General features: G+C 30.9%; 3 protein-coding genes and 1 non-coding gene across 5 annotated transcripts; 3 read left to right on the plus strand and 1 right to left on the minus strand.

The window, feature by feature from the left end:
• Positions 1-1,902: 1,902 nt before the first annotated feature.
• LOC108766237 (MAM and LDL-receptor class A domain-containing protein 2) lies at positions 1,903-15,232 on the minus strand. Of its 2 annotated transcripts, XM_018515403.1 has the most exons (12): positions 14,860-15,229; positions 13,185-13,343; positions 12,612-12,776; positions 10,539-10,709; positions 10,311-10,419; positions 9,792-9,945; positions 9,436-9,562; positions 8,721-8,885; positions 8,202-8,558; positions 7,564-7,757; positions 2,429-2,661; positions 1,903-2,086 (listed from the first exon to the last, which is right to left on the minus strand). In XM_018515403.1, exons 1-12 carry the CDS (start codon positions 14,960-14,962, stop codon positions 1,903-1,905), a joined length of 2,121 nt encoding a protein of 706 aa, XP_018370905.1. In that variant the 5' UTR covers positions 14,963-15,229. The 2 variants fall into 2 exon arrangements, with proteins under 2 accessions (XP_018370905.1, XP_018370904.1); XM_018515402.1 differs by lacking the exons at positions 1,903-2,086; positions 2,429-2,661 and having other exon boundaries at positions 7,331-7,757; positions 14,867-15,232.
• A 732-nt stretch (positions 15,233-15,964) lies between these two features.
• TRNAT-CGU (transfer RNA threonine (anticodon CGU)) lies at positions 15,965-16,036 on the plus strand. The gene has a single exon. It is a non-coding gene; the product is annotated as a tRNA-Thr (tRNA).
• A 714-nt stretch (positions 16,037-16,750) lies between these two features.
• On the plus strand, positions 16,751-20,634 carry Parp1 (Poly-(ADP-ribose) polymerase). The gene is made up of 5 exons (XM_018515399.1): positions 16,751-16,966; positions 17,469-17,610; positions 17,691-18,217; positions 18,349-18,551; positions 18,675-20,634. Exons 1-5 carry the CDS (start codon positions 16,853-16,855, stop codon positions 20,632-20,634), a joined length of 2,946 nt encoding a protein of 981 aa, XP_018370901.1. The 5' UTR covers positions 16,751-16,852.
• A 2,350-nt stretch (positions 20,635-22,984) lies between these two features.
• LOC108766366 (alpha-tocopherol transfer protein-like) lies at positions 22,985-24,492 on the plus strand. Its single transcript, XM_018515625.1, has 3 exons — positions 22,985-23,299; positions 23,542-23,905; positions 24,235-24,492. Exons 1-3 carry the CDS (start codon positions 23,016-23,018, stop codon positions 24,490-24,492), a joined length of 906 nt encoding a protein of 301 aa, XP_018371127.1. The 5' UTR covers positions 22,985-23,015.
• The last annotated feature ends 2,760 nt before the right edge of the window (positions 24,493-27,252 follow it).

Consider the following 27,252-nt stretch of genomic DNA (forward strand, 5'->3'; position numbering starts at 1 on the left):
TACTATTTGCTGTATCTTTTTCAGGAATTTTAACCTAATATATCGTTTAATTCTATTTATTCATGTCATTATTATAAAAGATTAATAATAAAATTGTTAAAATCAAATTAAAGTAAAATGAAATTGGGAAGCGTAAAGGCTTATATCTTACATTTTTCAGGGTGCCTGTCGGTCAATTTGAATCATAATCATCATTTGTTATCATTTGTGGCGTAGCAAATATGCACTTAATGCCCACTCTCATAGATAATTAAATACAGCACGTAACATTAGAACGCTCAATTTGTCTCTATACATTTTTTACAAACTAATTATAATTTATTAACAAACAAGATACTGAATTAATCTGCTCAATAAGACTATAATAGAATCCTTTTCTAAATGATAAATACATTAGAAAAACCTATAAACCGCAATCACATCACAAGTGGCTCAAATCGTCGGAAGACAAATTGTGCATTCTCATATTGTAATATTAATACGCACATTTAATAGATTCAATACGGGCTTATGTTTCTCTGTTGAGTACTTAAAATTGCAGGATATTCGCTACGCTACCGGCCATCGTTTTCACATCTGTATCTGACTGTGTGAATAGAAGAGAACTTAATTATACACGTATGAATGTTACATGTTAAAAGATGTTATCGAAAGAATATCTAAATACATAGCGTAGCGATCGATGGAGACGGTTGGATATTTGTATATTTCAGATGCATCGTGCGATTATATACTCGTTATTAATACTTCAATGTTACTCGGTAACATCTTCGGCAATAAAGATAATCATACGGCCGTAAAACTGTCTGTTATATCTCTTGCGTGTATATAGCGATCCTTTCCCTTTAATAATTTATTATCGAAAAACGATCACAGCCTTGTGCACTTTTCTAATTTACGAAACACAATTAAAAATGAAATTCTTATAAAGTAAAGTAAAAATTAACGATAAAATTATATAATTAAATATTAACTATATTAATTATACATGTATACATTGAGAAAAATGTTCCTATTATCAATAAAAGCATTCGACAAAAATGACATCTTAGTGAGACCGAACAGAATTCCTGGTTATCATAATCAGAATTTTTTTTTATTGTTATCAAAATACTATTCTGATTATCTAATACTATTCTGGGATCATTTATTAGTTCAACAAAATATTTATTTCTGATTAAAGTGTAGTTAAATCACATTTAAAAAATCTAAAATGCTGTGTCAGAAGAAAATTTGAATTAAAAGTAATGTTTTTTGCTGAATTTTTTCGTGTTTTTTTTTTGCAGAAATAGCAGGAATACAAATTTTAATAATAACACTTGTAATATTTACAGGCTGTAATTTATTTAATGCAGCATCGGTAACAAAAATAACAATCTCTCTGATTACGCTAGATACTCTTATTGTTATCCTTAAGTTATCCTTATTGTTATACTTAAAGTTGGGTAACCTGACTGAGACTCATGATGCACCCGTAATTATTGGCTGTTCCTAGAATTTCGAGGTATAACAAGGAGATCAGACTGGTACGCAGTTATATGCTGTAATGCGAATCGCATTCCGGATTTACCAGGAACTGTAAAAAAAATCAGAAAAATGTTAAAAAGACTGTCTAAGAATAATCGAGAATAATAATCGACTATCGAATAATTATCGTAATGTCTAAGTAATTTATTTAAATTGTTTTTAATATTTATTATGTTGTTTTTAATATTTGTTGAATAAGTAGAACTAACTTTAGTGTTAAATTTTTCTAAACGTTAATATATATATTGTATTTAAAAAAAAAATTTTATTTTCATTATCACATAATATAAACTAAACTGTAATACAATAATAGAGATTGTATTTTATACCACACAATTATTAGAAACGGCAGAAGAGATTAGCAACTGGTTTCCCTTACCCATAGGATGGGTCTGATTGCGACCAGACTGGCGCAGCATACTCGGCATGCGGTTTATAAATAGGTTTTGGGACAATTCTCTCTATGTAAATGGGTTTCTCGACGAATTCCACATACTTCTCTGGTGGTGAAAGGTAAACGTGATGTACTTCCGGTGCACTATAGTAACCAGTCTTGTAACTAAAAATGAAATAAGAAATATTAAAAAAGGCATTTATTGCATTACGCAGAAAAATAAGGTGCATTAATTTGATGTCGTGTTAACATTTTACATTTTATGCGTCAGTACGTTAAGAATTTTAGAGTTAAAAAGGAAATAATAGGACTCTATTTCTCTTATGGCCAAAATAATACGAATAGTAACTCTATATATATATTATTAAAATATATTATATATAATTCTAAAATATATAATTGAAATATATATCTTGTTTTTTGCAAAATTAATTTTTATTAATAATCAAGAGCAATAAAATAAAAATAGAACAAATTGAGAAAGAATATAAATTATAAATTTGTTACCCCTTTGCGACTCCAAGACCGAAACCAAGAAGACCAGCGCCGAGTAGTTTCTTTTTCAATAATAACGTTCTCTTTTCCCTGGTGTGTATCGCGCCACCATCGACCTGATTTTCGATAGCGACATTTCCGAGATCCAGAAATTGTTGATTCTGTTGGACAATCTCTTCCGCTGTTGCTCTCAATATGAGGAAACAACAAACAGTGGCAATGATGGTAACAATAGTGTGATACATCTCTGGTAAAAGACAAATATTTTGTATCAATATTGTATTTATCATTAATTTCTCCAAACGATATAACAACATTCGCAAAGTATTAATATCTAACACCAATTTATAATAATAAACAAAATTTTTATTCTTAAATAATTAACACAAACGTACGTGCACGTATTCCAAGTGGCATATAACAAAAATCTAATTTTAATTTTACTTTACATTAATTTCAATTTTAAAAGTAGACCACATTTAAAATTAAATAATTTAATTTGAGATAAGTTCTAATCCGATTATAAACGAATTACACTACGCGTCTCTTCGGATGTAACACTGAGGTACATAACGATAATTTTATTAAAACATAAACTCGTTTCATTTGCCTTTACGTGCGTTACGTGTTGTCTCTTGAAATCAGAATCGCGATCGACAAGGAAGCGACAAGGAAAGCGTGCAAAAAATTTCGCGTGCTTTCCCCAAGATCCTGTTTAATACTGGGGAACCGGTTTCGCTTACCTTACGTCTCAGTAAACAATGCACGGTAAAGATCACGATGACGATACACCGCGAGGACAAGTCCGAATACTGTGACTGATCGAGGAATCGTTCGATTTTATACCGACTCGCCTACCTCGCTACTGTTTGCGGCCATTATAAGCGCAATTCTGAAATCACCTCCCCTTCCATAGCATCCTGAATGGGTGGCTTAACATCGGCTTTAGGACGATTAACCGTATTGTGACACCCGGGAAGTATTATTGCATACATCACTGTAGCGACAGCTCAATCCTGTGCCATGTTGAGTGGAAGTTCCGTGGGAACTTTATAAATCTCTTCAATTTGCGTTGCTTAAATAAGGAAAGAGATTGATCTGGCGTAATTAATTTGCTCCAAAAAGATATCTCCACAATCAAGGCGTTATTTTAATCCTTTTCCATACTTTCATATTTTCTGACTTCATATTTTATCCAAAAAAAAAAACAAATTTTTCATTGGGAAATAAAAAACGAGTTACGATATTTTTTTGTTAGGTACATGGTAAACGGGCTTCAATCAACTGTGTATGCTAAAAGATTAATTATATTATATAAATATATCTAAAAAAAATCATTACTTTTACATTGCAATATAAGAATTTTCTGGTTTCTACCACGTTTCCATAATGCGACAACGCTTCTTTCCTAAAACGCCATATTTGGCGCTCGCAATAGTTTACAATTGCAATTTCTCTAGAAAACCTGTTCGAGGTTTTCTTCCGCTTTCGAGCTTAGGAAAAGTATCATGAAAGAGTAATCTATTACTAGCGATCTAGATCTCTGGATGAGACTTTATATAGACAGAACTTGGCATAGCCGCATAGAGAGAATTCGAGGAAGTGAAAGAAAGTGGAGAGGTAATAGGAACATGATGCGGACGTCGCTTTTTGATTTATCAACCCTGCAACGTGACAAGCAGATAATATACACTATTGATAGCTGCAACAAGTAGAACGATGGAGGAAAGAATTGGAAGATACAGAGAGAGAGAGAGAAAGAGAGAGAGAGAGAAAGAGAGAGAGAGAGAGGCGCGCGAGAGGAGATAGGGAGAAAGCGAGAGACTGCGCAACGATTTTCCATTCTTCCTTTGTGGCGGGTGTAACCCACGTGGCCCGTCTTTCAGCGATACACGTGCTTCTGTCGCACGCAATCGCGCCTTGTTACGTTGCGATCTGATACAAGCGCGTAATCATTGACACGCACGCGGCCACACACGCGCGTATAAGTACGCGAAATGCGATCGACGATGAACGAATGACAATGAAACCCAATCCTCGCCCGTCGCCGCGATTATAATCTGACATTACGAATAATCCAAGCAGTGCGATCATCGATATACAGCTGGCGTATTTAAGTATTACAGCACACTATAAGGATATATTGTTGCCAGTAAAACTGACGTGAATATTCTTCTCGTAACAATGAAAACTTAATAAGGAAAAAGAATTTGCGGAAGAAATAATAAATATAGAAATAATGAGGCCTCTCTTCTGGATTCTCGAGTTCACAATGTGCAATTAATTGCAATAATTAATTAATAAAATAATTACATGTACGTCTTAATAAAAAAAAAAAAAATCAATTAGTTTTTACCTAATAGTTAATTGATTGATATTCATGTTTTTCTCTGGAAGTTACCGCGTTCTTCATAATTATCAATACATTCTATTCTTTAATAACAAATAAAAAATAAAACGATTGGAAGAATAAACCTAAAAAATAAAATAAACACCGCCAATAAAAACCAGTGGATATTGGTGCGCAGTTAAATTCTATTATAACCATAGAATCAACTTTTACAATTCACAATGGATTTACTTTGTGAATTGTAAAAGTTGATTCCCCAGTTGTAATAAAACTACGCACCAATATCCGCGCTGGCTCTTATTAGTGGGTTTTACTTTATTTTTTTTATCTTTTGTATTTTATTTCTTGCTTATCCCATTTTATATATAAATTAAATTATATTAATTTATTAACATTGTTTAATTATATTATGTTTATATTTTAAAATAAAGGCAAATTTTGATTTTTGAAAAAACCTTCTTCTCTCCACCACATGAACTTAAACTGACTTAAATCCTAAGCTTAAATCCACCGCTGGACAGGATTTGTGGAATCGGTGGGAGATGACACACGGCGCGCAATTCGGTAATCGACATAGAAAGTGTCCGAGAGTAAGAGCGAGCTTTCGCAAGCAGACGTGAAACAGGCGCGAAATTTCACTGACTGAGTCGCAAAGGCCACCACGAGGTGTGGGCGACGTATTTCCAATATTTTTTTAATGCCCCGCTCATCCCCGCTAAGGGCAGCATGGCTCAACCCCAACGCTATTCGCGGTAAAAGACGTGCCTTCACGTCTCGCAAGTCTCACTGTAGAAACTGACAGGCCATTTGTGCGAGGAGATTAGCATGGAAATGGAAATTCAGTTCGCTCTTTAATAAGAGACGCTTCCGCATGCCAGAAGTATAGACAGCTTGTCGGGACAAAGTTCACCATTTTTGCTATCCTCTAAATTACATTCCCAGAAATAAATATGTTGTTTATTGCATCCCGCGTAAATAGATCTAATGTAATTCTGATGTTTTATTTAATATTAATATTAATATTTATTTTGGTATAATTTAATATAAAATTTAATATGATTAAATTATGTTTAATTAAAGTCTATTAATTTAATTTATTATATTAATGTTGAATGTTTAATATTAATATAATTACTAAAATATTTGTTAACGATATTAGTATATAGAACTTTAGGAATTAATTTGGATTTTATTTCTAAAAAGAACATCTAGTAATGTGAAATTAGAAGTGATGAAAAAATAAACAATTCCAAACTTTTTATGATCTTAAATAAAAAATATTCTCTTTTATTTTCATTTAAAATCAATTTGAATAAATTGTAATGAGGTTTTATATCGAGGTCGTGATTTAAAAGTTTAATTACTAAATATGTGGGAATTTTAAAATAGTGTGTAGAAATATTCTTTAAAAAAACTTCATGTTTTGTACTCGCGTATATATAAAATTGTAAAAATTGTATAAATGTAAAAGCCTAAATCACAATGTCTTTGTAGACATCAAAACGTGAAACGCGATCGAAACTGCGCCGTGCAGCAAATCGACCACGCACGTACTAAATTCGATATTCACTATTCGCTTTGTATTCTTCCTCGGTACTCTCTCCTGAGAGAAAAGCGCCATCCGCAAACCTGTATAGTTCACCACAAAAACTTCACATGTCGCGATTACAGAGGTAGCTTCATAAATAATTTATCAGGCTGACATTCGTGGGGTTTTTTCCACAAGGAGTGTGCATATTAATTAAAAAAATTCTTTTTCTCGAGGAAATATAAATTAAGATCCCTTCCTCCAAAATGGATATATGCCTTTACTCGTACCTCACGAAATATGTAATATAACTATTTAAGCATTTAGTCTTAATTCGTCCACTTGTCTAGTTACCATTTGTCTAGACGTGCTACTGAAATTACGTGACTTGGCATACATATTTTGGCAATGACGTACTCGCAGAGTGAAATCAATCGATGCGTCCGACATGAATCCCAGGTGCGTGTTTGACTTCCCAAATAGAATGTTGCACAATGACGTTATCGGTTAATCTACCTCGGATGCTATCTCCATCGTCGAAGAATTAGGTCGCTGTGCTGAAATTGTTAATATCAGAAAAAAATGTAAAAGTAAATAATTAGGAAATGCGACTTAAATGCATAAAAAATAATAATGCATTCATATCGAATTAAAATAATTTTAAAGATATAAAAAAAATTTTAAATAATCTTTTGTAAAATAATTTATTTTTTTATTAATAATGAATAATAATTTTATATTGAATAATAATTACAAAAGTTAAATATAATAATTTCCTATTTTCTTCATGTGCAAAATATTAAAATTGTCTATACATTAATATCTTAACGTTTTGGAAAATCTTCTATATTATATAATAATAAATTCGCAACAATATTTATTATTCTTATTAGGGCAAAAGTTAAGTTTCAGCATAAATTTGTTTGTTTTTCAAAAAGTCATAAAAATATACATAACTTTAACATTTTAAGAAACTATGTAATTTCCTCGATATAAAGATGTTTGTATCCATTAATAGAAATGATAAAAGGATCGGATAATAAAAATTAATAAAAATAATACAGCTGCGATTGTGTTTCGTGTGTCAAGTTTTCTATATGGCTCCACTCGCTTAATCAATTTGTTAATCAATTATTTAATCAATTTAATTTAATTTCATTTAAACTCATTTAAAGGAGAAATTTTGATAATGTAAAGCTACATTTCATCGTTATCAGTAGGTCGGGCTAAATTAAAGTCAAGGATTTCGTCCGATGTTAAAAAACGGACATCGCTGTCTTCCGAGAGCGCCGATCCGCTCGCTCCTCTTTTATAAGTTTTCCTCCTTCTGATAACAATAATCACAGTCGCAAGTGCTACACAAAGCACGACCAAAGTTGCACCCACAGCGGCGACGATTTCCAGTACTTCGATGCCTCTACCCTGTTTCACTTTTTCTGGATTTTGGTCCACGGTGTGTAAATCTGCAAATTTTTCTCATCGTCAATAACATAAAAGAGCAGTCAACATAATCCTAACAACAAATATGATTATTGAACTGCTATTTTAAATCATCAAATTAATTACATATTATATTATAATGTGTATAAATAATTAAAGTTTTTTTAAAATAAATTAAATTAGTTTGTCTCAAGACGTGCTATTTGTGTTAAAAGTCTTGCATTTTTTCTTTCGACTTGTCAGCTAATAGTTATGTATGTCAAGAAAAAGGTCAGTCAATATTTAATAAGTATAGATACATTATACATTTGTGATGCAATTGTTCAAAATTGATAAGTCTATATTTTAATTTTTTAACTCACTTCGAACTTTCTTCAAGAACTAAACCAGATCACACAAGACGTCCCACCGCGATTTAATATCAAAAATATTTCTTACTTTCTCTGTATATAATGAAATAAATATACCAGATCGATCTTGAAGTTCTATGTATTTCGTTGTCGAAGTTTTTATCTGGGTTACGAAAGGTGTTTCTTTCGTTTCCGTCTGCTGCGTCAGTTTCGCAAGTGTTGTTCTCCGTATGGTCGGTTTCTTGGTTTGAGGCTTCATTTGAGGCGTTGTGGTTGTAGGTCTTCGTGTTGTCGTTGTGGTGTTAAGTCTTCGCGTTGTCGTCAATGTTGTCGATGTCGTCAAGTTGAACATTCCTGGGTCGATGTCATCCTTCGGATTTATAGGAAATCCTGTCAGAGTAGAATTCTTCACCGGTGCAACCGTCGCTGCACTCGGTGATCCTGCCGTGACATTATCGAGTATTGTGCTATATCCTGCAATCATAATTAAGATTCCAACCATAGAAATGTTGCAAAATTGAATGCTATACCATATATGGAATCCAACGCTATTGTGATTTTGCATAATTTGATTTCAATAAGCATATCCTATCAAAACATCCTATTGGAGATCCTATTAAAATAGTAAACAGTTACCTAGTATGCAATATTCAGCGTAATCTGGGCAGCAAATAGAGCGTTCCGCACAATCGATCGTGCAAAGGCAACTCTCCGGTCCAAATGGCGGGATGGTAGCAATGCTTTCTGATGAAACGCATCTGTCTCGACAGGTTTGTTGCGCGTTAACTATTTCGATTTGATCTGAAACAGATTTTCCCGAATATATATTTATACAGTCTATTTTTCTTTCTATACATACATAATTTTTTAATAATGACATTAATTTCTAGATATTAATTTCTATAAAAAATTATATTGATATCCATAGAAATTAATCACATTTCTATACGTACATAGAAATTACTGTCATATTGTCAAAAAAAATTTTAACGAAAATGGCAATTTTATGTGAAATATTAATATTATATTTCTATGAAAATTAATATTATATTGTCAGAAAGAATATCTGCAAAAATTGTTCAAATATTTAATATCCTGTATTTTATTTTGCTGCAAGGTAATTGTTGAAATAAAATTGTGACGTTTGGAGTTGACAGTGATCTTCAAACTGAAATATGTTCCAAATGTTGTACGTAAAATCCATTTTAAAGAAATTTAATTTATTCACGTTACTTTTTGCACATATTTTTCGAAAATTTTGTCAAATAAATTTATATAATACTTGCAATTACTCTATCACAAAATACATTAATTTTCAATTTTTAATAAATTAATTTTATTAAAAATTTACCATCATCGCTTACGGTTACGTTGACAGATTCGTTTTTAACAATACAATCGTCTCCTTGTAAAATAGCGACATCGTCTATTGCGATATCGCTCACATAAGTGATACCTCGCACTCCTTCTACGATAATCTATAAAGAACGTTTAACTTTTTTTAATTCTGTTAATACTGAAATAATATTATGTGTTATGTATTAACAAAGTAAATAAATCGTATTTAAACATTCAAAATGTAATGGAACCTCCGACAAGAATTTCTGCTTTTCTTTTAACATATTTTAATAATAATGCAATATTATATTGAAAAAACTATAATCAAAGACACAATTTAATTATTTAAGAAATAATTATTTCATGTACCTGAAAGCTGGCATTAGCTTTTGGTAATTCGGCAATGCCATGGAACCATTGATTTCCTTGATTTCCACTTTTGGTGAATATCAATCGTGGCGTAGTATCCTCTTGCTTGAAATATATATTCAATAAGCCAATTGTGGCACCATACATATGATACCTATTGAAACAGTTTATAAAATATTAATAAATGAAATATATAAGTTATATTATACATTATATAAATCCCTCATTTTTATATGATATAAGCTAAATATAAAAATTTTCGCAATGAGTATATTGCATTTCTCTATTAACTTTATTTTATTTCATTTCATTTTAATTTAATAAATTTACTCATAAATTTTATTTTAAAACTGTAATAGAAATGTTTTAAAACTTTAAAAATTTTATTTATTAAATTTTTATAATAAAAGTACTTTTTCTTAAAAAAGTCCAAAAACTAATTAAAGTTGTATGAAAACTAATTAAAGTTGTATGAAAACTTATAAACTGAAAGGATTTATTTTATATTATATTATTTACCAGAATGAGAAACATCCTGAATTAGTCAATGAAGAATTGTACAGGGGAGATATGATTCTCGCTGTATCGTTTATCAATCGTCCGGATGCCTCAATATAAAGATAATGTCCTGAAATTGTCGAGTATGAGCAATAATTAGAAAAACAACTTATTTCCTTTCTGCGCAATTTATAATCTAGCATTTCGGTGAAACATTGAAGTTATTTAAAGTCATAGGAAGACACGTACCGTCATTTCCAACTCCCAGAGTGTGATCGTGCGTCGGACCAGTACCGATATGCAAACTCGGTGTCTCAAAGTTATGACGTTTCCAATCAAAATCATGTTGTGGGTCTTGTTCCCACCAACAAAGATCCGGACTTTCGAAATCGCATTGTGTCGGCGCGGTTGCGTCCGCCTCTTACCATAGATTATCACAAAAATTGCATTAACGCGAATAAAACTTGTGATGTTATCAACACAAAGCAGAAAAAATTATAAAAATTTTAATTAAAATTAAGTAAAGAAAAAGCTGAAAAGGAAAGAAGAAAAAAGGCTTTTACATGCAGTTATGTAAAAATAAATATATATTACAAATTGAGCAAGCGTAACATACTAAGCTTCTCAGCAACAATAATTAAATCATCCCCCCGAGACTTATTAACCCTCAATTACATGAGTGGGTCATTTGAACCCGGGTGAAAATTTTAGTCAACCGCTATTTTTGTATGGTTAATATTGCAGAGTTGAAGGAACAAGGTAAAAAGAATTGAAACTTTTCTCTGTCAATCGCCGTGATGTAATTGTTTCGTTGTTATCTGGATGTTAATTGTGATGTAATAAAAATTTGGTTTGGATAACTTGGATCCCTCAAATGTAAATTTGAAAGATTTTTGCCAAAAGTGGAAATTCGTTTTTAATAAATGTCTATTTATTAGTGCTGTATTGAAATATATGTGTTGTCCTATTATAATTAAAACATATATTAAGTGTTAAAAAAAGCATTTTTGCCAGAGAGGCGTCTTGGCGAAACAATCGCTCTATTTTCTCGGAGTTATATAATCGTGAGTAAATAATATCGAAATCATTTTAAATAATTTTATAATAAATAGTGTCGAAATTATTTTATATTTAATATAAAATATTTTCATTGCATTTTTTAAAATAAGAAAATACCCGACATACTTCCGATGTCATTATTCCGCACCCAAAGAAACGTTTCTTTGATTTAAAGAAACGTTTCTCTGCTATATGGTTAAAGAAAAAACTTCTTCGATTTGAACTTCATTTCTTTGATTTGAACAAAATTTTTTTAAATTAAATAAGTTTTTTATTTTATTTCAAAAAATAATGTTTAAATAATGTAAAAATATTCAATGTTAAGGGTTATATTAAGAGACCATAGGTAATACCACAAGGGACATTTATAAGCTCTTGACGCTCTTTATATCAGTATTCGTTTTTAATCCTAATTGACTCTCTTGCTTGTTTAAATTTATACTATTCCATAAATACTTTTAGTTTATTAAAACATTAAATTAAATTTTTCTATTTTCTTTTTTTATTATTTATTTTTTTATTCAATTTTTATCTCTTAAATTTTAACTCATTTCTCTTTCTTTTTACCCGTTTTAAACTTTACCTTTTAACTTTCAACTTTACACATTTAACAATCTGTCGGACTTTTATATCTTATCTTTGAACTTAACAGGATTCTGGACTGTGACCGACGAATTTGTTATCAACAAGTTTTTGCAACATTGACCTTCAAAAAATACGCTAAATCATTGTTTGACATTGGTACCTACATAATTATTATACCTTATAACTTATTATTTTTGTATCTAGCGTTTGACATAGTCTCTTATCTTCTTTATTTTAATTTTCTTAATTTTTTTACATATTATTTTCTGTATTTTTAATTTATGTTTCTTTTATTTTAAATTATAGCTTATAAGTCTTTCAATTCTCCTTGCCACACTTCATTATTTTATTACATTGTGATACTTTTTCAAACTAATGAAGACTAAGTAACGTCGAAATGTTTTTATTATTTTTTTTATTTTCTCAGTGAATAAATTAATTAATTAAGTCTTGTTTCGTAATATCCGTTATTGCTTATTTTCGTGCCAATACTGCTGTCATTCTTCTTTTATTTTACAATTTGTAAACCTTATATTATGTTTATATAAGTAATTAGTTTTTTGCGTTGCTAATTTTTCTGAAGTACTCATATCCTTTACCTTGATTGTAGAATACAGTGCATTTATTAAGCAAGCGAAGCAATAATAATTAAATAAAATTAATTATTTATTGCAGTACTTCGACAATAAGGAGTTGTTCCATTCCATTGACGTCCGTCGCAATAAATTTCAGGGTTACCGATCAGGATGTAATCAGGTGCGCAAAAGAACATTATTACTCCACCATTCAATTTTCGTACTATAATTGAATGACTAGGCGCTGATGGTAAAGGACATTCCGCGTCTAAACACCAAAAAAATAAATCAAATCTATTGATCATCTTATCTCATTTAAAATTTAGAAAGCACGTTGTATTTAATATTTACTGTTATCAATAATTCCTTCATTAAAACTAATTAAAATATATTAACAGTGCAAATCGTTACAATGCAATTATTTTGTCGCACTTTTCTATTATTATACATTACTCCACAGACGTGTTTTATTTTATAATATTCTAATCAAAATATTTAATATCGGAGAACCTGTTAAGAGAATTTCTGCACACCTAGACATTAAATTATTGGAAATTAAACTATTTTAAGAAAGACGATCGATCAAGAAATATTACAGACGTCCCGTTACAAAATCCGTTAGCATTATTTAATTTTAACAATTTTGTCAATTATTTTTACATTAAATTTTACTTACTCACACACACGGGGACAGATGTGTCCCATTGCCCACGTATACACGTGGAATATTTGTTGCCCACAAGAGTAAATCCATCGAAACAATTAAACCTCGCGACTCTACCTCGACCTCGAATGCGAATTCTTCCATTGTTCAATCGTATCATGGGACATCCTCCTGAAAGAAAATTATTATTACGAAACACTGTTAATCCAAGAATAATCACCTGATTTCTTCTTTACATATAGCTTGCTCCTGCAGGCCTATTCTGTAACTCTTAATACATGTTTCGTTATCGTTATAACGCTGCTGCGCAGTTATTTTTTTACCATATATAGTAAAAGAGCTGAGCAGCTGCGTAATAATGATAATGAAATTTATGTTAAGAATTACAGAATAGGTCTGTAAGTGTTTTTATATCCTAATTAAAACCACTATTATTTAGCACATATTGTATATTATTAATTTTTTTCTAAATAGTATTTGGAAACATTATAAATATGAATTTAATCACAATTTTCTGTGATTAAAGAAAAGTAAATAGATACTAAGCAAATATTAAACAGAATAAACATGATAAGTAATTTATTATGACAGTATTTCTAAAAAATAAGGATTTTATATGATGTTTTTTAATTGCGTGTTTTTGATGGAATTGCATATTTAATGTTCGTAAAAAATAGTTACTAAAACAGAAAAAAATATGTCAAATAATAAATGTGTAAAAAAATATTTTACAATAATTTACACTTTTTCGCCGGAATATAAAAATATCTCAGGTTATCATTTTATAAAACTCCAACATTCTTTAATGTAACAAGATTAGATAATAATAATATAAGATATATAGTAAACGCGCAAAAATAAAAATGTATAGTTATATATAATACAAGTATGATTTTATAATATATTGTCAATCAAGTATATAATATTTATTATTAATTTTTCTAATAAAGCAATTTTCTGTATTTAAACAAACATGTCATAATAATAATGAAATAAAGTAGCGTAATTATTTATTGAGTTAGTTATTTATTATTATTATTTATTACTATTAGTTGTTATTATTAAATGCATTTGCCTTTAAATTAATGCTTTCCTAAATTTATCATTCGTGTATGAAAGCAATGACATTTCAACTTCGAGCGTAACAATAATTTTCTTCGATAAAATAAATTTCTTTTGTGGACATTAATAACTATTGTAGAGAAACAACTCGCTACTATACTAGGAAAAAGTATCTTGAATAAAACTATTAAATTGAGCCATGTTTTAACAGCAGCCAAATATTTCATTTATACGAGTATAACAAAAATTCAGTTGCGTCTGTAAAATATATTTTTTCTGTTTTATAGCCATTTTTTTCTTTTATAAATAAACAAAAATATTTATTTATACCAACTAAACAGTTTAGTCGGTATAAACAAATACTTTATTATTTACAAAGCAAAAAAATTCACAGAAACAACTAAATTATTTGTTACATAAATAAAATATTTGGTTGCTGTTAAGAAATGCTTCAACTTATAGTTTTGTTAAAAAACAAAAAATTTTTTCCTGTCATGATTTTATAGGAAAATATTACGTTCATTGCAAGTCACAATATCGCTTTATTGTTTTATCCTATATACTTCATTTAAATTCTAATTTTTTAAAATTAAAAATACTTGTTATTTTAATTATTTTTGCTTACTCTGCACCTGCCAAGAGCAAATGATGTACTGGCCGAAGAAAGCGAATAGCAACAATATTATCGAAGAACACTTCATCTTTATGCGAATATATGGGATGCACATGCATGTACGTAACTCGCGCACAGTGAATTAACGAGAAATCAATATTAGATTTTATTGCGAGAAAATTAGAAAGATGTATTTTATTTCAAGAGCAAACACCGCCTCTACTTCGGAATAATACACAGATTATGTGGTTTTAGATACTTCCGGTTTCACGCTACTTCACACAATAACCACAACAATGATAGCGTTGCGAAGCTGCGCAAGGATGTTTCCGACAAAGAAGAAAATTGGATTTGCGCAATTAAACGCGGCGAAGACATAAATGGGGAGCCGAGATTTCATCCTTTTATTTGGGGCTAGACTTGTGTAGCCGAGGGCGGGAACACAGTTTCCGCTGGCACGCGAGCGATAGCCCTTTTATCGTCTTCCGGTGCTTTATCTTCGTCGCGAGTCGTCAGGCCTTGAGGAAAATCCCTGGAGATTGCATTTCACGCGAAACATGTCCGGCGCCAACTCGATAATCTTGATTCGGGATACGAAATTTTCCACCCGGACTGTCTGATTCTACGATTTATCGAGATCGTAATCTAGAGTCTAAAGTCCAGGAGAATCTAAAGGAGCCCAGATCCATCAAATTTATTGGAAGAAATATTATCTTCTTTTTGTTTTTTTTCAAAATCAACTTTTACATTTCGATTTTGCTTTAAGAATGTAAATCCTTTCATTTTTATCTCTACATCATACGTACTTATAATAATTTTAAGAAACGTATTCTTTTATAATTCAATTATTGCTAATCTTTCATTACAATGCTAATTTAGTTTTAATATATAAAGAAAGAAAGAAAGAAAAGAGAAGCAAAAAATAAAACAATAATACAAATTGTTTTTGAAGCAGCCATCATCGACAAACATATGCAAACAAATGTGTCGGTAAAATTTTTTTAATGTAGTTTCGCAGTTTTAGATCGCATTATTATTTCCAAAATTATTTTTATTGTAATTTATGTTAGCTCATGAAGAAAAGGTTTATAACTTTCTAAGAGAGGAGTAATCCGAAGCCTCTTTAGCTCAGTGGTAGAGCACTGGTCTCGTAAACCAGGGGTCGTGAGTTCAAACCTCACAGGAGGCATTTTTTTTTGTGTCTTGTTTATATTGCAAATATATCATTTTTCATTATTTTTCAGAAATATTAAGATACCAAGGCGCACTCATTAATTTTTTGATATTATCTAATTTTTATATTCTATTTTTTAATTACAGTAAAAAACGTAAATTTGATTTTATTCATATATATATATATATTGTATGCGCATGTTTTCCTTCCTCTATTAAATTATATAAATTATAATATATTTTAATTTTTAATTTTTATAAATATTTTAAATAAAATTTTTAATCTAAATTAATTTATTTAATTAAGGCCTCTAATTAGATTCTTAATTTAAATTAAATTTTAAAACACTTCTTAAAAAGATTTAACATTTTTTTAAATAAATTAATTATAAAATAAAAAAATTTTTAAACTTTCATGCGTCATGATTTAATTAATTAATAAACTCTTTGTACCCAGTTGACATGGACGAAAAATTAAACGTAAACGAGATTGGATACAAATAGCAGTTTAGATAAGATTAAAATTCTTTGATGAAAAATACACACAAGTTTTATATTTTTAATTGACAATCATAGTGCATGAATATGTAGATATGGCATAGCTGATAAAATCGACTAGAAACATCGAGTAACGCCGGATTCCGGAAGTGTCGAGGCGCCATATGTTCGAAATGTATCGTTGCCTAAATGCCGAACGTGACCGGTGTCAGCGCCACATGTCAACCACCGGCATTGTCTCGTCGTTCGGTCGTTTCCTGCAATTTCCCGCATTTTCCGCTGTTCTGTTTTTGCGACCGTTTGAGGTGACAGATATTAGCAGATATTCGGCGAGATGGATGACGATTTGCCGTATATGGTAGAGTACGCGAAAAGCGATCGCTCGAAGTGTCAATTATGCAAGCAATCAATTATGAAGACGAGTCTAAGACTCGCCGCCGTTGTTCAGGTATATGTTGAATTTTACGACAAAGAAACCGCGCAAATATATTGCGCCTCATTATGCTCAATATCCTCGCAATTAATAACGAGCATTTCGTAAAGATGCAAATGCATGCATTATCATTGAACTATCGATCTTGAGTAATGATAAATAAAGCACCTGATGTTAATTTGGATAATTGTGTCACATATGTGATGCTACTATCACAATTCTTGTTGAATTATTCAATTATTTATGTACAGTTGCTTTCTCTCTGCAATGTTTTCTTATTCGACTCAGGTTATAAAAAATATTTTTTTGCTATGTTATTTGAAAAACTAAAAACAAATGTATTTCTTTTCTTACAATGTAACATTGATGCATTCGTTATTACTTTGTATTCATTTTTGACAACAAATAAAATAAATATAGTTAATCATATTTTATACTAAGAAATTTTCTGACTTAATCTATACTTCTGAAACAATGTGTCTAAAAAATAAATCTTATATAAACATAATATTTTTAGAGTCCGGTTCATGATGGAAAGATCCCTAGATGGTATCACTTCAAATGCTTCTTCTCAAAACAAAGACCAAGTTCCACTAATGACATAGCTTGTTTCGATCAGATTCGCAACCAAGATCAAGATGCAATTCAAAAGAAAATCGGTTGGTGTATGATCCAAGCAGAAACTATAATTTTAATTAAATTGTTTGATCATAGCTATTTGTTATATTTTGACTTGTAGAAGAATGTCGCAATGCACCTTCTGTATCAAAAGGAAGGAAAAGAACAAAAGGTGGTGCTTCTGGAGATTTTAGAGTGGAATATGCTAAGTCTAGCAGATCCACTTGTATAGGATGCCAAGAAAAGATAATAAAAGGTGAAACAAGAATAGCAAAGAAAGATTATGAGAGTGAAGACGCTAGGAAGTTTGGTGGTTTGGACAGATGGCTTCATGTGGAATGTTTCGTGAAACTAAGAGCGGATATGGGATATTATGGGAGAGGAGATGAGCTTCCGGGTGCCAAACAACTCTCAAAAGAAGATCAGGCAAAACTCAAAGCTTCATTGCCTAAAATGAATCAAGGCGATATGCCACCACCTCCTAAAAAAGTTAAGGATGAACCAGAAGATGCAGAGGAAGCAAAGTTGATAAAAAAACAAAATGATGAGCTATATGCTATAAAAGATAAAATATCACGTCTTGGAAAGAAAGAAATGATTGAATTATTAGAAGAAAATGATCAAGGGATTCCAAGTGGTACATCAAATGTAAGTGCTGTATAATATATATTTGAATTATACACTTAATAAATATTTTTAATTTTAAATCTATTATGTGGCTTTTAAGCAAGTTATATCACTAGTGGTTTATTATACCACTAATCGGATTTTATTTATAGATCATAAGTCTCTTAACTGATATGCTATATTTTGGAGCTCTACAACCCTGTCCAAAATGTAATGGACAGTTCATATACAATTCTGGTTTGGGTTATAAATGCACTGGCAATGCAACAGAATGGAGTAAATGCGAGTATGTTACACAAGATCCAAAAAGGAAACTATGCGAAATACCAATTGATATGGAGGCATTTCCAATTAAGTACGTTCTCTCTCATCAGACGATATGGAACTTAAATAAATTAATTCTATGCACTTCTTTATTTCGATATTTCAATAATTGCGATATGGAGATAAATTATTAATAATCATAATTTGTTTATAGATCATACAAATCTAAGATAAGAAAACGAATATTTAAAATAACAATGCCGTCTTCGTCGGGTATTATTAAAAAAGAGGAAGATGAAGCAGATGGACCGAAAATACAAGGAAAACCACGCCCTTTAAAGAACATGCAGTTTGTTATATTAGGTCGTACACAGAAGGATAAAGAGGAATTGAAAAGGGAAATTTTATTATTGGGTGGTACTGTTGTAACAAAAATCCATCAAGATTTGGCTGCTGTAATTTCGAATCAAAATGAAGTAGACAAAATGAATAAAAGAATGGAAGATGTTAAATCACACGACATTCAAGTAATAACGGAAGATTTTATAGAAGAAGCAAAAGAGTACACAGATTCTCCCATCATGCTGCTAAAAAAGAAAACTATTTCTAGCTGGGGTGGCGATATTAATGCTAGACTTTCTAATGTTATCACAAAATCTGCTTCTAAGAGTAAGAGTAAATTTGAGAAGTCGGGTTCTGGTAAAATGAAGGTAAAGGTAAAAGGCGGTGGAGCTGTCGATCCCGATAGCGGTTTAGAAGATGTTGCGCATATTTATCAAAAAGGCAAAGATAAATACACCGTCACATTAGGTCTAACGAACATACAATCAAAGAAAAACAGTTATTATAAGCTGCAAATTTTGAAACATGACAAGCATGAAAGATATCACTTGTTTAGAAGTTGGGGCCGGATTGGTACTACAATTGGCGGTAACAAATTGGATGGAATGTCTTTGGAAGAGTGTATAGAACAGTTTGAATCGTTGTATGAGGAGAAGACGGGTAATCGGTGGAAGAATAGAGAACATTTTGTCAAAGTACCGAATTTGATGTATCCGATTGATATAGATCATGGGGATCAGGAAGTTGTTTCCCTAGATTCAGATATTAAGAGCAATTTGCAGAAACCAATTCAGGACCTGATACGTCTTATTTTTGACGTAGATGAGATGAAAAAAGTTATGCTGGAGTTCGAAATAGACCTGGATAAGATGCCGCTCGGAAAATTGTCTAAGAAACAAATTGAAAAAGCTTATGCCGTTTTAACGGAGTTGCAAGAGGTGTTAAAGATAACGACTGATGACGTAGATCGCGCTACATTGGTCGATGCTTCCAACAGATTCTATACACTGATACCACACAATTTTGGAATTTCCGGGCCAAAAGTTCTTGGATCATTGGAAGAAATCAAGATCAAGTGCGATATGCTGGATGCACTGCTTGAGATGGAGGTCGCATACAATCTTTTATGTGATAAGACTAACGAGAAGGAGAATCCACTCGACAGTCATTATAAGCAGTTGAAGACGGACATCGAAGTGATGGATAAGACGAGCGAAGAGTTCAAGATGATCGAGAAGTACGTCAAGAATACTCATGCGGATACTCATAAGCAGTACGAACTCGAAATCAAGGAAGTGTTTATTATTAAGAGACAAGGAGAAGAACAGAGGTTCAAGCCTTTCAAGAAGTTGCCCAACAGAAAGTTGCTCTGGCACGGATCCAGAACTACGAATTACGCAGGAATACTGTCTCAAGGTTTACGTATTGCACCGCCAGAAGCGCCCGTTACTGGTTACATGTTCGGCAAGGGTATATATTTCGCCGATATGGTGTCGAAGTCTGCAAATTATTGTTGCACACACAGCCAGAATCCAACTGGTTTGTTGCTGCTTTGCGAAGTTGCTTTGGGTAATATGTACGAGAAATACCAAGCGGACTACATCGAGAAGCTACCGAAAGGAAAACATTCGACATTGGGTCGTGGCCAGACGCAACCCGATCCGCAAACTGTCCACAAGACCAAGGACGGCGTTGAAGTACCTTATGGAAAGGGAATATCTGCTAAACTTAATAACACTTCGGCATTATTATACAATGAATACATCGTATACGATGTTGCTCAGGTAAAGGTACGATATTTAGTAAAAATGAATTTCAAATACAAATATTAAGATACATGATGAAAGTGTGATGTTCAAGTTCATAGTACAGTTAAGGTTTTTAATTTCATTCAATTTTATTTGTTATATTATTAATTTAATAAAAATAAAAACTAAATAACTATAAGATAAATACTAAATTCCATTGAAGAGTTTGCTAATATCATAACTGTTAAACTTCATAGAACTGTTTTACCTTTAATGATAATTTGTTAAATTCATGTGTTGTAATCGTCTGCAATTTGTTGTTTACGCGCACCAAATAGTGTTTGCCTACCTCGAATATTGAATGTAAGATCAATAAATTTTTTACAAAATCAAATGTTTTTTGTTCTTTAATTTGAATACGCATTTCCTTACCCAACCTTTTGCATTAATATTGTCAAGTCGTAAAATTAATTATAAACAATTTAATAAGATCTTTAAGTAAATATATGTAAGATAATTCGAATTATTTTTCCTATAATATATTTATTGCGAATTCTCTTGTGAATTCTCAAGATTATGCTTAATGCAACACGTCAAATGCATGAATGTTTAAATATGATGCGTACTTTCATGTTTTTCTCATTAATGCATTTCATAATAAACTTTGTGACGCTGCGTAATATTTTGTACGTGTTTACTAATTTCTCACACATAACTATAGAATGTAACATGGTAAAAGGTCACATTTGAATAATATTTTGCAATCAATATGTGAAATATTAATAAGTAAAACCTGTTTTTTAGCTATATCTTCATCGACTTTGGGTATATTCGAGGCGCGCTATCAGCGCCATTTGTGTAATATTATCCTTGTCTTACGTCTAATGGACGATAAAGATAGAATGATACAAATTTGTTTTCTTTTTGATTATATTGATTTTTCTTTTTAATTTAATGGAACCTAGCGTCTTAAATAATTATTGTATGTATACATATACATGTTCATTCCCTTACGTTTACTCTACAATTAAGTTCTTCAGTTGTTTGTGTCAGAGAGGAACGATATCATAACCTTGAAACGCATACTCCTGTTTTACGATCTAAAGTCTAAAGTCTGTGTCACACTACGCATTGGAGATCGAGAATTAGGAATTAAAAATTATAATTTAAATAATTACAACGAAAACGGATAAAAATTAAAATTATCGAACTGATCGAATTCTTATCTCTAATTCGCAATCCTCAGCCTCCAATGCGTAATGTAACATGGATTTAATACAAGTTACACTTCAAGAAATGCAAATTAACAAAACATAACCGTTACCCCGCAAACACAATAGAGTAGTAAACTTCAAGCCTTAAGGAATTGAGTAATCGTAGTCGATTACTCTCACATTCAACTGTGATTGATCAATTTCTTAAGGCTTAAGGCTTACTACTCTGTTGTGTTTGCGGACTTAATCATATTTTCTTATATAACAGTTAACTATAATAGTTGCGTTCAGCAAAGACAAATGTTCAGTTAGTGCTCAATTCTCCGCAAGATCTAAAACTGATAGGAACTAGTCGTATTAAAGAATCCACTGATGAATTTTTTCTGCTGATCGCACTCAATATTATATACGTAGGTATATATATTGTGTAATAATTAAATTGTTGAATAGAAAATTAACTGACATATCGTAGCTGGATCTTCAGTGCTTACCTAATTCTGTGTGAATTTATATGCTACGTAAAATCAAATTCTTAAATTGCTAGTCAATTTAACTCGTGATATTACTGCAATAGTTTAGTAGACTTCTTCGCGTGAGAATGGCCCCGACTTTAACACAGAGTCGATATGGCCAGAATCGAAAATGCCGCTTATGCGGTGAGTAACAAAAAACAATATGCAGAATACGAAAATACGCATGTTGCAATATGCAGAATACGCATGATGTATATAATACATCATTTATCCTTGTTTCATTCGGTGAATAACAAGGACAAACGATGCATCATGTGTGAAACGAAACTCAGCCTAAAAGAATAACATAAACTCAATCGTGCGTTTAAAACCAGTCACACTTTCCAAAAATGATGAAGCAATAACACGTCCGATCACGTCATAGACCGTCGCAGATGGTTTAGTAGAGTTTGCGTTTCAAGACCGAAATGTCATTTCAGCGCGTTGTTTAAAGGATACGCAATATATAGTATAAATTCACAATTAAATAAGCATTTAAAATCCGGCTAAAACTGTTCGAGGTATTGATTCTATTAGAAGTTACAATCAATATAAATTATATATTACTAATGAATGGTGACTGGTTTCACCGTATTATTTCTTGCTAAATCTTTGGATTGTTCGGTATATCCTTATTAGCTTTGAAAATATCTTAGCAAAAACTCTCTCTTGAAATAGGTGGAAAGAAGATTGTGAAGAAGTGTTCTTAAGAAGATAATCGTATTAAATTCGAGTTTCAATGTCTATAATAAAAGGAATCACATTAGAAGAAGAAATGAAGAAGAATCCTCAACTGAAACTTTCCGATACACAATCACTGAGAGAATGGTGCAAGAAACAATCGCACTTGCCAAAAATTGAGGACAACTTTCTCGCTTTGTTCCTTCACAACAATTACTATCAAATGGAACCAACGAAAAACACAATCGAGAATTATTATACGATCAGGACGCATTTACCAGAAATTTTTTGCAATCGGGATCCGCTTCAGGAAAAGGGACTGCAACAAACCTTCAAAGTCGCGTAAACAATTTTATGAATATTAATAATCGAATAGCAGTAATATGATTTGTTCGTACATATAAAATGGCCAATTAATATTTACAATTTTAATCACATTAATACATAATTTAAAATTCATGCAGAAAAAATAAATGCTATAAGACGTACAGATATACTTTTGAAAATACCTAGAATATTTTCACCAATATTTTAATACAAACTTATTATATTAACTTGATTCAAAATTAATTTGATTTAAAAAGGGCTGCTATTTCTCTGAATGGATTAACAAAGGATGGTTATAGCATGATATTTTCAACATTGCTGGACAGCAATCCTTCCTTCTTTGACTATAATAACGGCTGCAAATATTTCATGATGTTATGCGACATACATTTACTGACGAATGGTACGAATGATGGTTACATTTTCATCGTTGACGTTAGCAAATTATCTTTCGGTCATGTTATGCGAATTAATCCATTGGCAATGAAGAAATTTCTGTACTATTTCCAAGAGGCAATGCCGATACGTCTAAAGGCAATCCATATTCTAAACGCAACACCCGCCATGGAATTATGTATGAACATAGCGAAGCCTTTCATGAAAAACGAGTTGATAGACATAGTAAGTATCACAAATCAATTAATTAATTTCAACTGTACTTATCAGCAACATCCGCGTTTTTAAGAAACTCAATCATTTGCAACAAACGCGATATAAGCGCAATCAAATAATTCTAATATATTATAATTATAATAAATATATGTAATCATAATCTTTTATAGATGTAAATAAATCATGACTTATACAAAATATAATTTTCTATCATCATCGATAAACATAGAAATTTTTGTGTCTAGTTATCCGTAATATCATAATTTTAAATGTAAAAATTATACTCAATCCTGTATTCTATTTAGACAAATTTTGCTGAATTTATTTAACTCTTTTAGATACATTTTCACTTATCATTAGAAAGCATTTCTGAATATATCCCAGTGGATGCATTGCCAAATGAAATAGGTGGAAAAGCAGGTTCTGTGAACAAATTAGCTGAAATTGGAGTGCGGAAATTGGAAGACAATCGCCAGTGGTTTCTGCTGGATGAATCAACCAGACGCGTTAACGAAGCATTAAGAATCAGCAAGAGCAAAACAGCAAATGATTTATTTGGTATAGAGGGTAATTTTAAAAAACTTGATATAGATTGATAAATAAGTTTCCTGTTTATTCAAATAAATTCTAATAACAAGGCTAATGAGCCAAGCCAGTTGTTAATGCTTACATGTGTATTTACAAAAGTAAAAATAAAAATGATGAAGTTGACATTTATTAATATTAAAAAATGAACATACGTTTCGACCTTTTTACATCAGGTCATCTTCAGTGTCACAAAAGAAATTAAAAAGATATATATTTAACGGAAAATGTGTTTAATGTCCACCCTATCAATAGTACATCAATTTTCTTGTCAAACGCAATGCTTTCGCACGATGATGTATCTTCGGCGGTGTAAATCCATGCTGGGTACCATTAAAGAAATGTAATGGGATTCTGTCGAAAGGTTAAAATATATTGGAATTCAGTCGAGAGATTACAATTCTTGTATGTAGTTACAATGTAATTTTATATAAAATGATATGAAACAGAATATTAAGAAATGAACAGAGAGTTCAAAGCGAGATTGAAACGTATGTGATACAATAATATAAACCATTATTAAATTTCAAAAGACGGTAACACCAAAAACTATATGCCAATTATAAAATGTAATTATGACAGTAGTAAATTAAAGCACGATTCTAAATTAAAATTAAAATGTTACTTCACGTGTGAGATATAATCTCTAACTGCCTTCGTGAAAAGTGCTGTGTAATCGACGGATTTTTGTCTTAGTTGATCGTTTAGACAATAATGATAAAACTACCAAGAGACATGCACCAGACTTTAAAGTGAACATAGAGGGGGATGGGGGGGACAGTAGTTGGGAAGCTGAATTAGGAAATGGGGGGATATTCTGTTTATGCTATTCTTATGTAATCTTCTGTGAAGATTGTGATGCTAGCTACAATGGTCAAATGAAATGAAAGTTAAAAACTAGACTATATAAACATCGTTCCGATATTAATAAAAAACATGTTCCTCATCTGTAATTATAGACCACCGTATTAATTTTAACCATAATTTTAAATGGGACGATATAAAATTTCGGATAATAAACCTTCTTACAATAACAGATTAATATCGGAGATGGTCCGCATAAAAAGACAAAGATAAGACTCGAACAAACAGAACAACACTGAATCTCTCATTACTGGAATCATATTTTGACATTATACAATCTCTTCCTCCTTTTTTAATCCTCCCTTCTTTTTTCTTTTCTCTTCCTTTTCATATTTACTCCCTACAGTCCCTTATTTTTTTTGTTCTTCAGTCTCATTTTATTTACAACGTTCTTCTGACAATCACCTCTTGATCATAACAGTGCTTCTTTGGTTTATTACAAATAATAATTTTATTAATTGACCTGTTTTACATATATTTTTATTTGATGATAGCAGTGTTTTTTTTAATTTATTACAATTATTATTTTATTAATTGGACTATTTTCACCAAGGTACGCTTTCATTACATTCTACTATTTTATCGTTATTGCCATTATTTATTGTAATTAATAGATTTGTATAACAGATTCATCCATCTATATATCAAGATTAACAAATGTAGAACGAGGTTTAAGAGTTCTACATAAACCTCCACAATTTTCAAAAATGTATTTTACTTTTATAAAAGATTGTAACACAGTTTCATCTACATAGTTTCATCAAGAATTACATTTAGAGCATAGTTTAAGAACTCTACATTCAACCTCCAAGCAACGAGATGCTAATTGCAAAAAATATCATCACGCTTTTAAGATTCCGTTTTTTTCTTAAAAACGATTAATTTATTCTGTTATAACGTTTTTTAATGTAAATATCTGCGACTTACATTGAAAATGACTCGATCGGTCGAAATGTCTGTAAATTATTTTGTATATTGTTATTAATTTGATTGCCCCCTTTTATTTTATTAATATGATATAAATATATTTTAAAGAATAAATGTATATAAAGAGTGAAGGTATAATCGTTAATTATATTTCCCCACACAACAGTTTAACTATAATGGCTACGTTCAGCAAAGACAAATGATCAGTAAGTGTTCAGTTCTTCTGGATCTAAGACGTGTAGGAACCAGTGATATTATAGACGAGCTTTTTCTGCTGAACGAACTCAATGTCATATATGTATATGTATATATATATTGCGTAATAGTTACATTGTTAAATAAGAAATTAACTGACGGTTATGTTTCTATAATTGTATTTGTTGGAAAAGATACTTTTCTATAAGTCACTCTAATTACCCACTAAACAAAAAACGTTTTAGTAACGTTTTGAAACGTGTCAGTAACGTTACAACATTGCTGCAATGTTATTGAAATGTTTTGAAACGTTTCTTGTTTACTGGGTAGAATTTAAATATTAAATTTTGTTTAATCGTGAGAACATATCAAAACACAACCAATAGAATGCCTTTTAACATCTTAGCTAGATCTTAAGTGCTTATTTAATTGTGTGTAAATTTATATACTTCATAAAGGTATCAAATTATTAAATTGTTAGTCATTGTAACTCGTGATATTACTGTGATAGTTTAGTAGAGTTTGCATTTCAAGACTAAAAAATTATTTCTGCGCGCTGTTTAGAAGACTACATACGTAGTATATAAATTCATACAGAATTAAATAAGCATTTAGATTCGGCTAAGACCGTTCCAGACTGATTTAATAGAATTTATAATCAATATAAATTATTGCAAGTGAATCGTGACTGGTTTCCATATTACTTCTTGCCAAATCTTTGGATTGTTCGGTATATCCTTATTAGCTTTGAAAATATCTTAGTAAAAACGTTCTCGGAAAGAAGA

Source organism: Trachymyrmex cornetzi, unplaced genomic scaffold, assembly GCF_001594075.2.
Source record: "Trachymyrmex cornetzi isolate Tcor2-1 unplaced genomic scaffold, Tcor1.1 scaffold579, whole genome shotgun sequence".
NCBI lineage: Eukaryota > Metazoa > Arthropoda > Insecta > Hymenoptera > Formicidae > Trachymyrmex > Trachymyrmex cornetzi.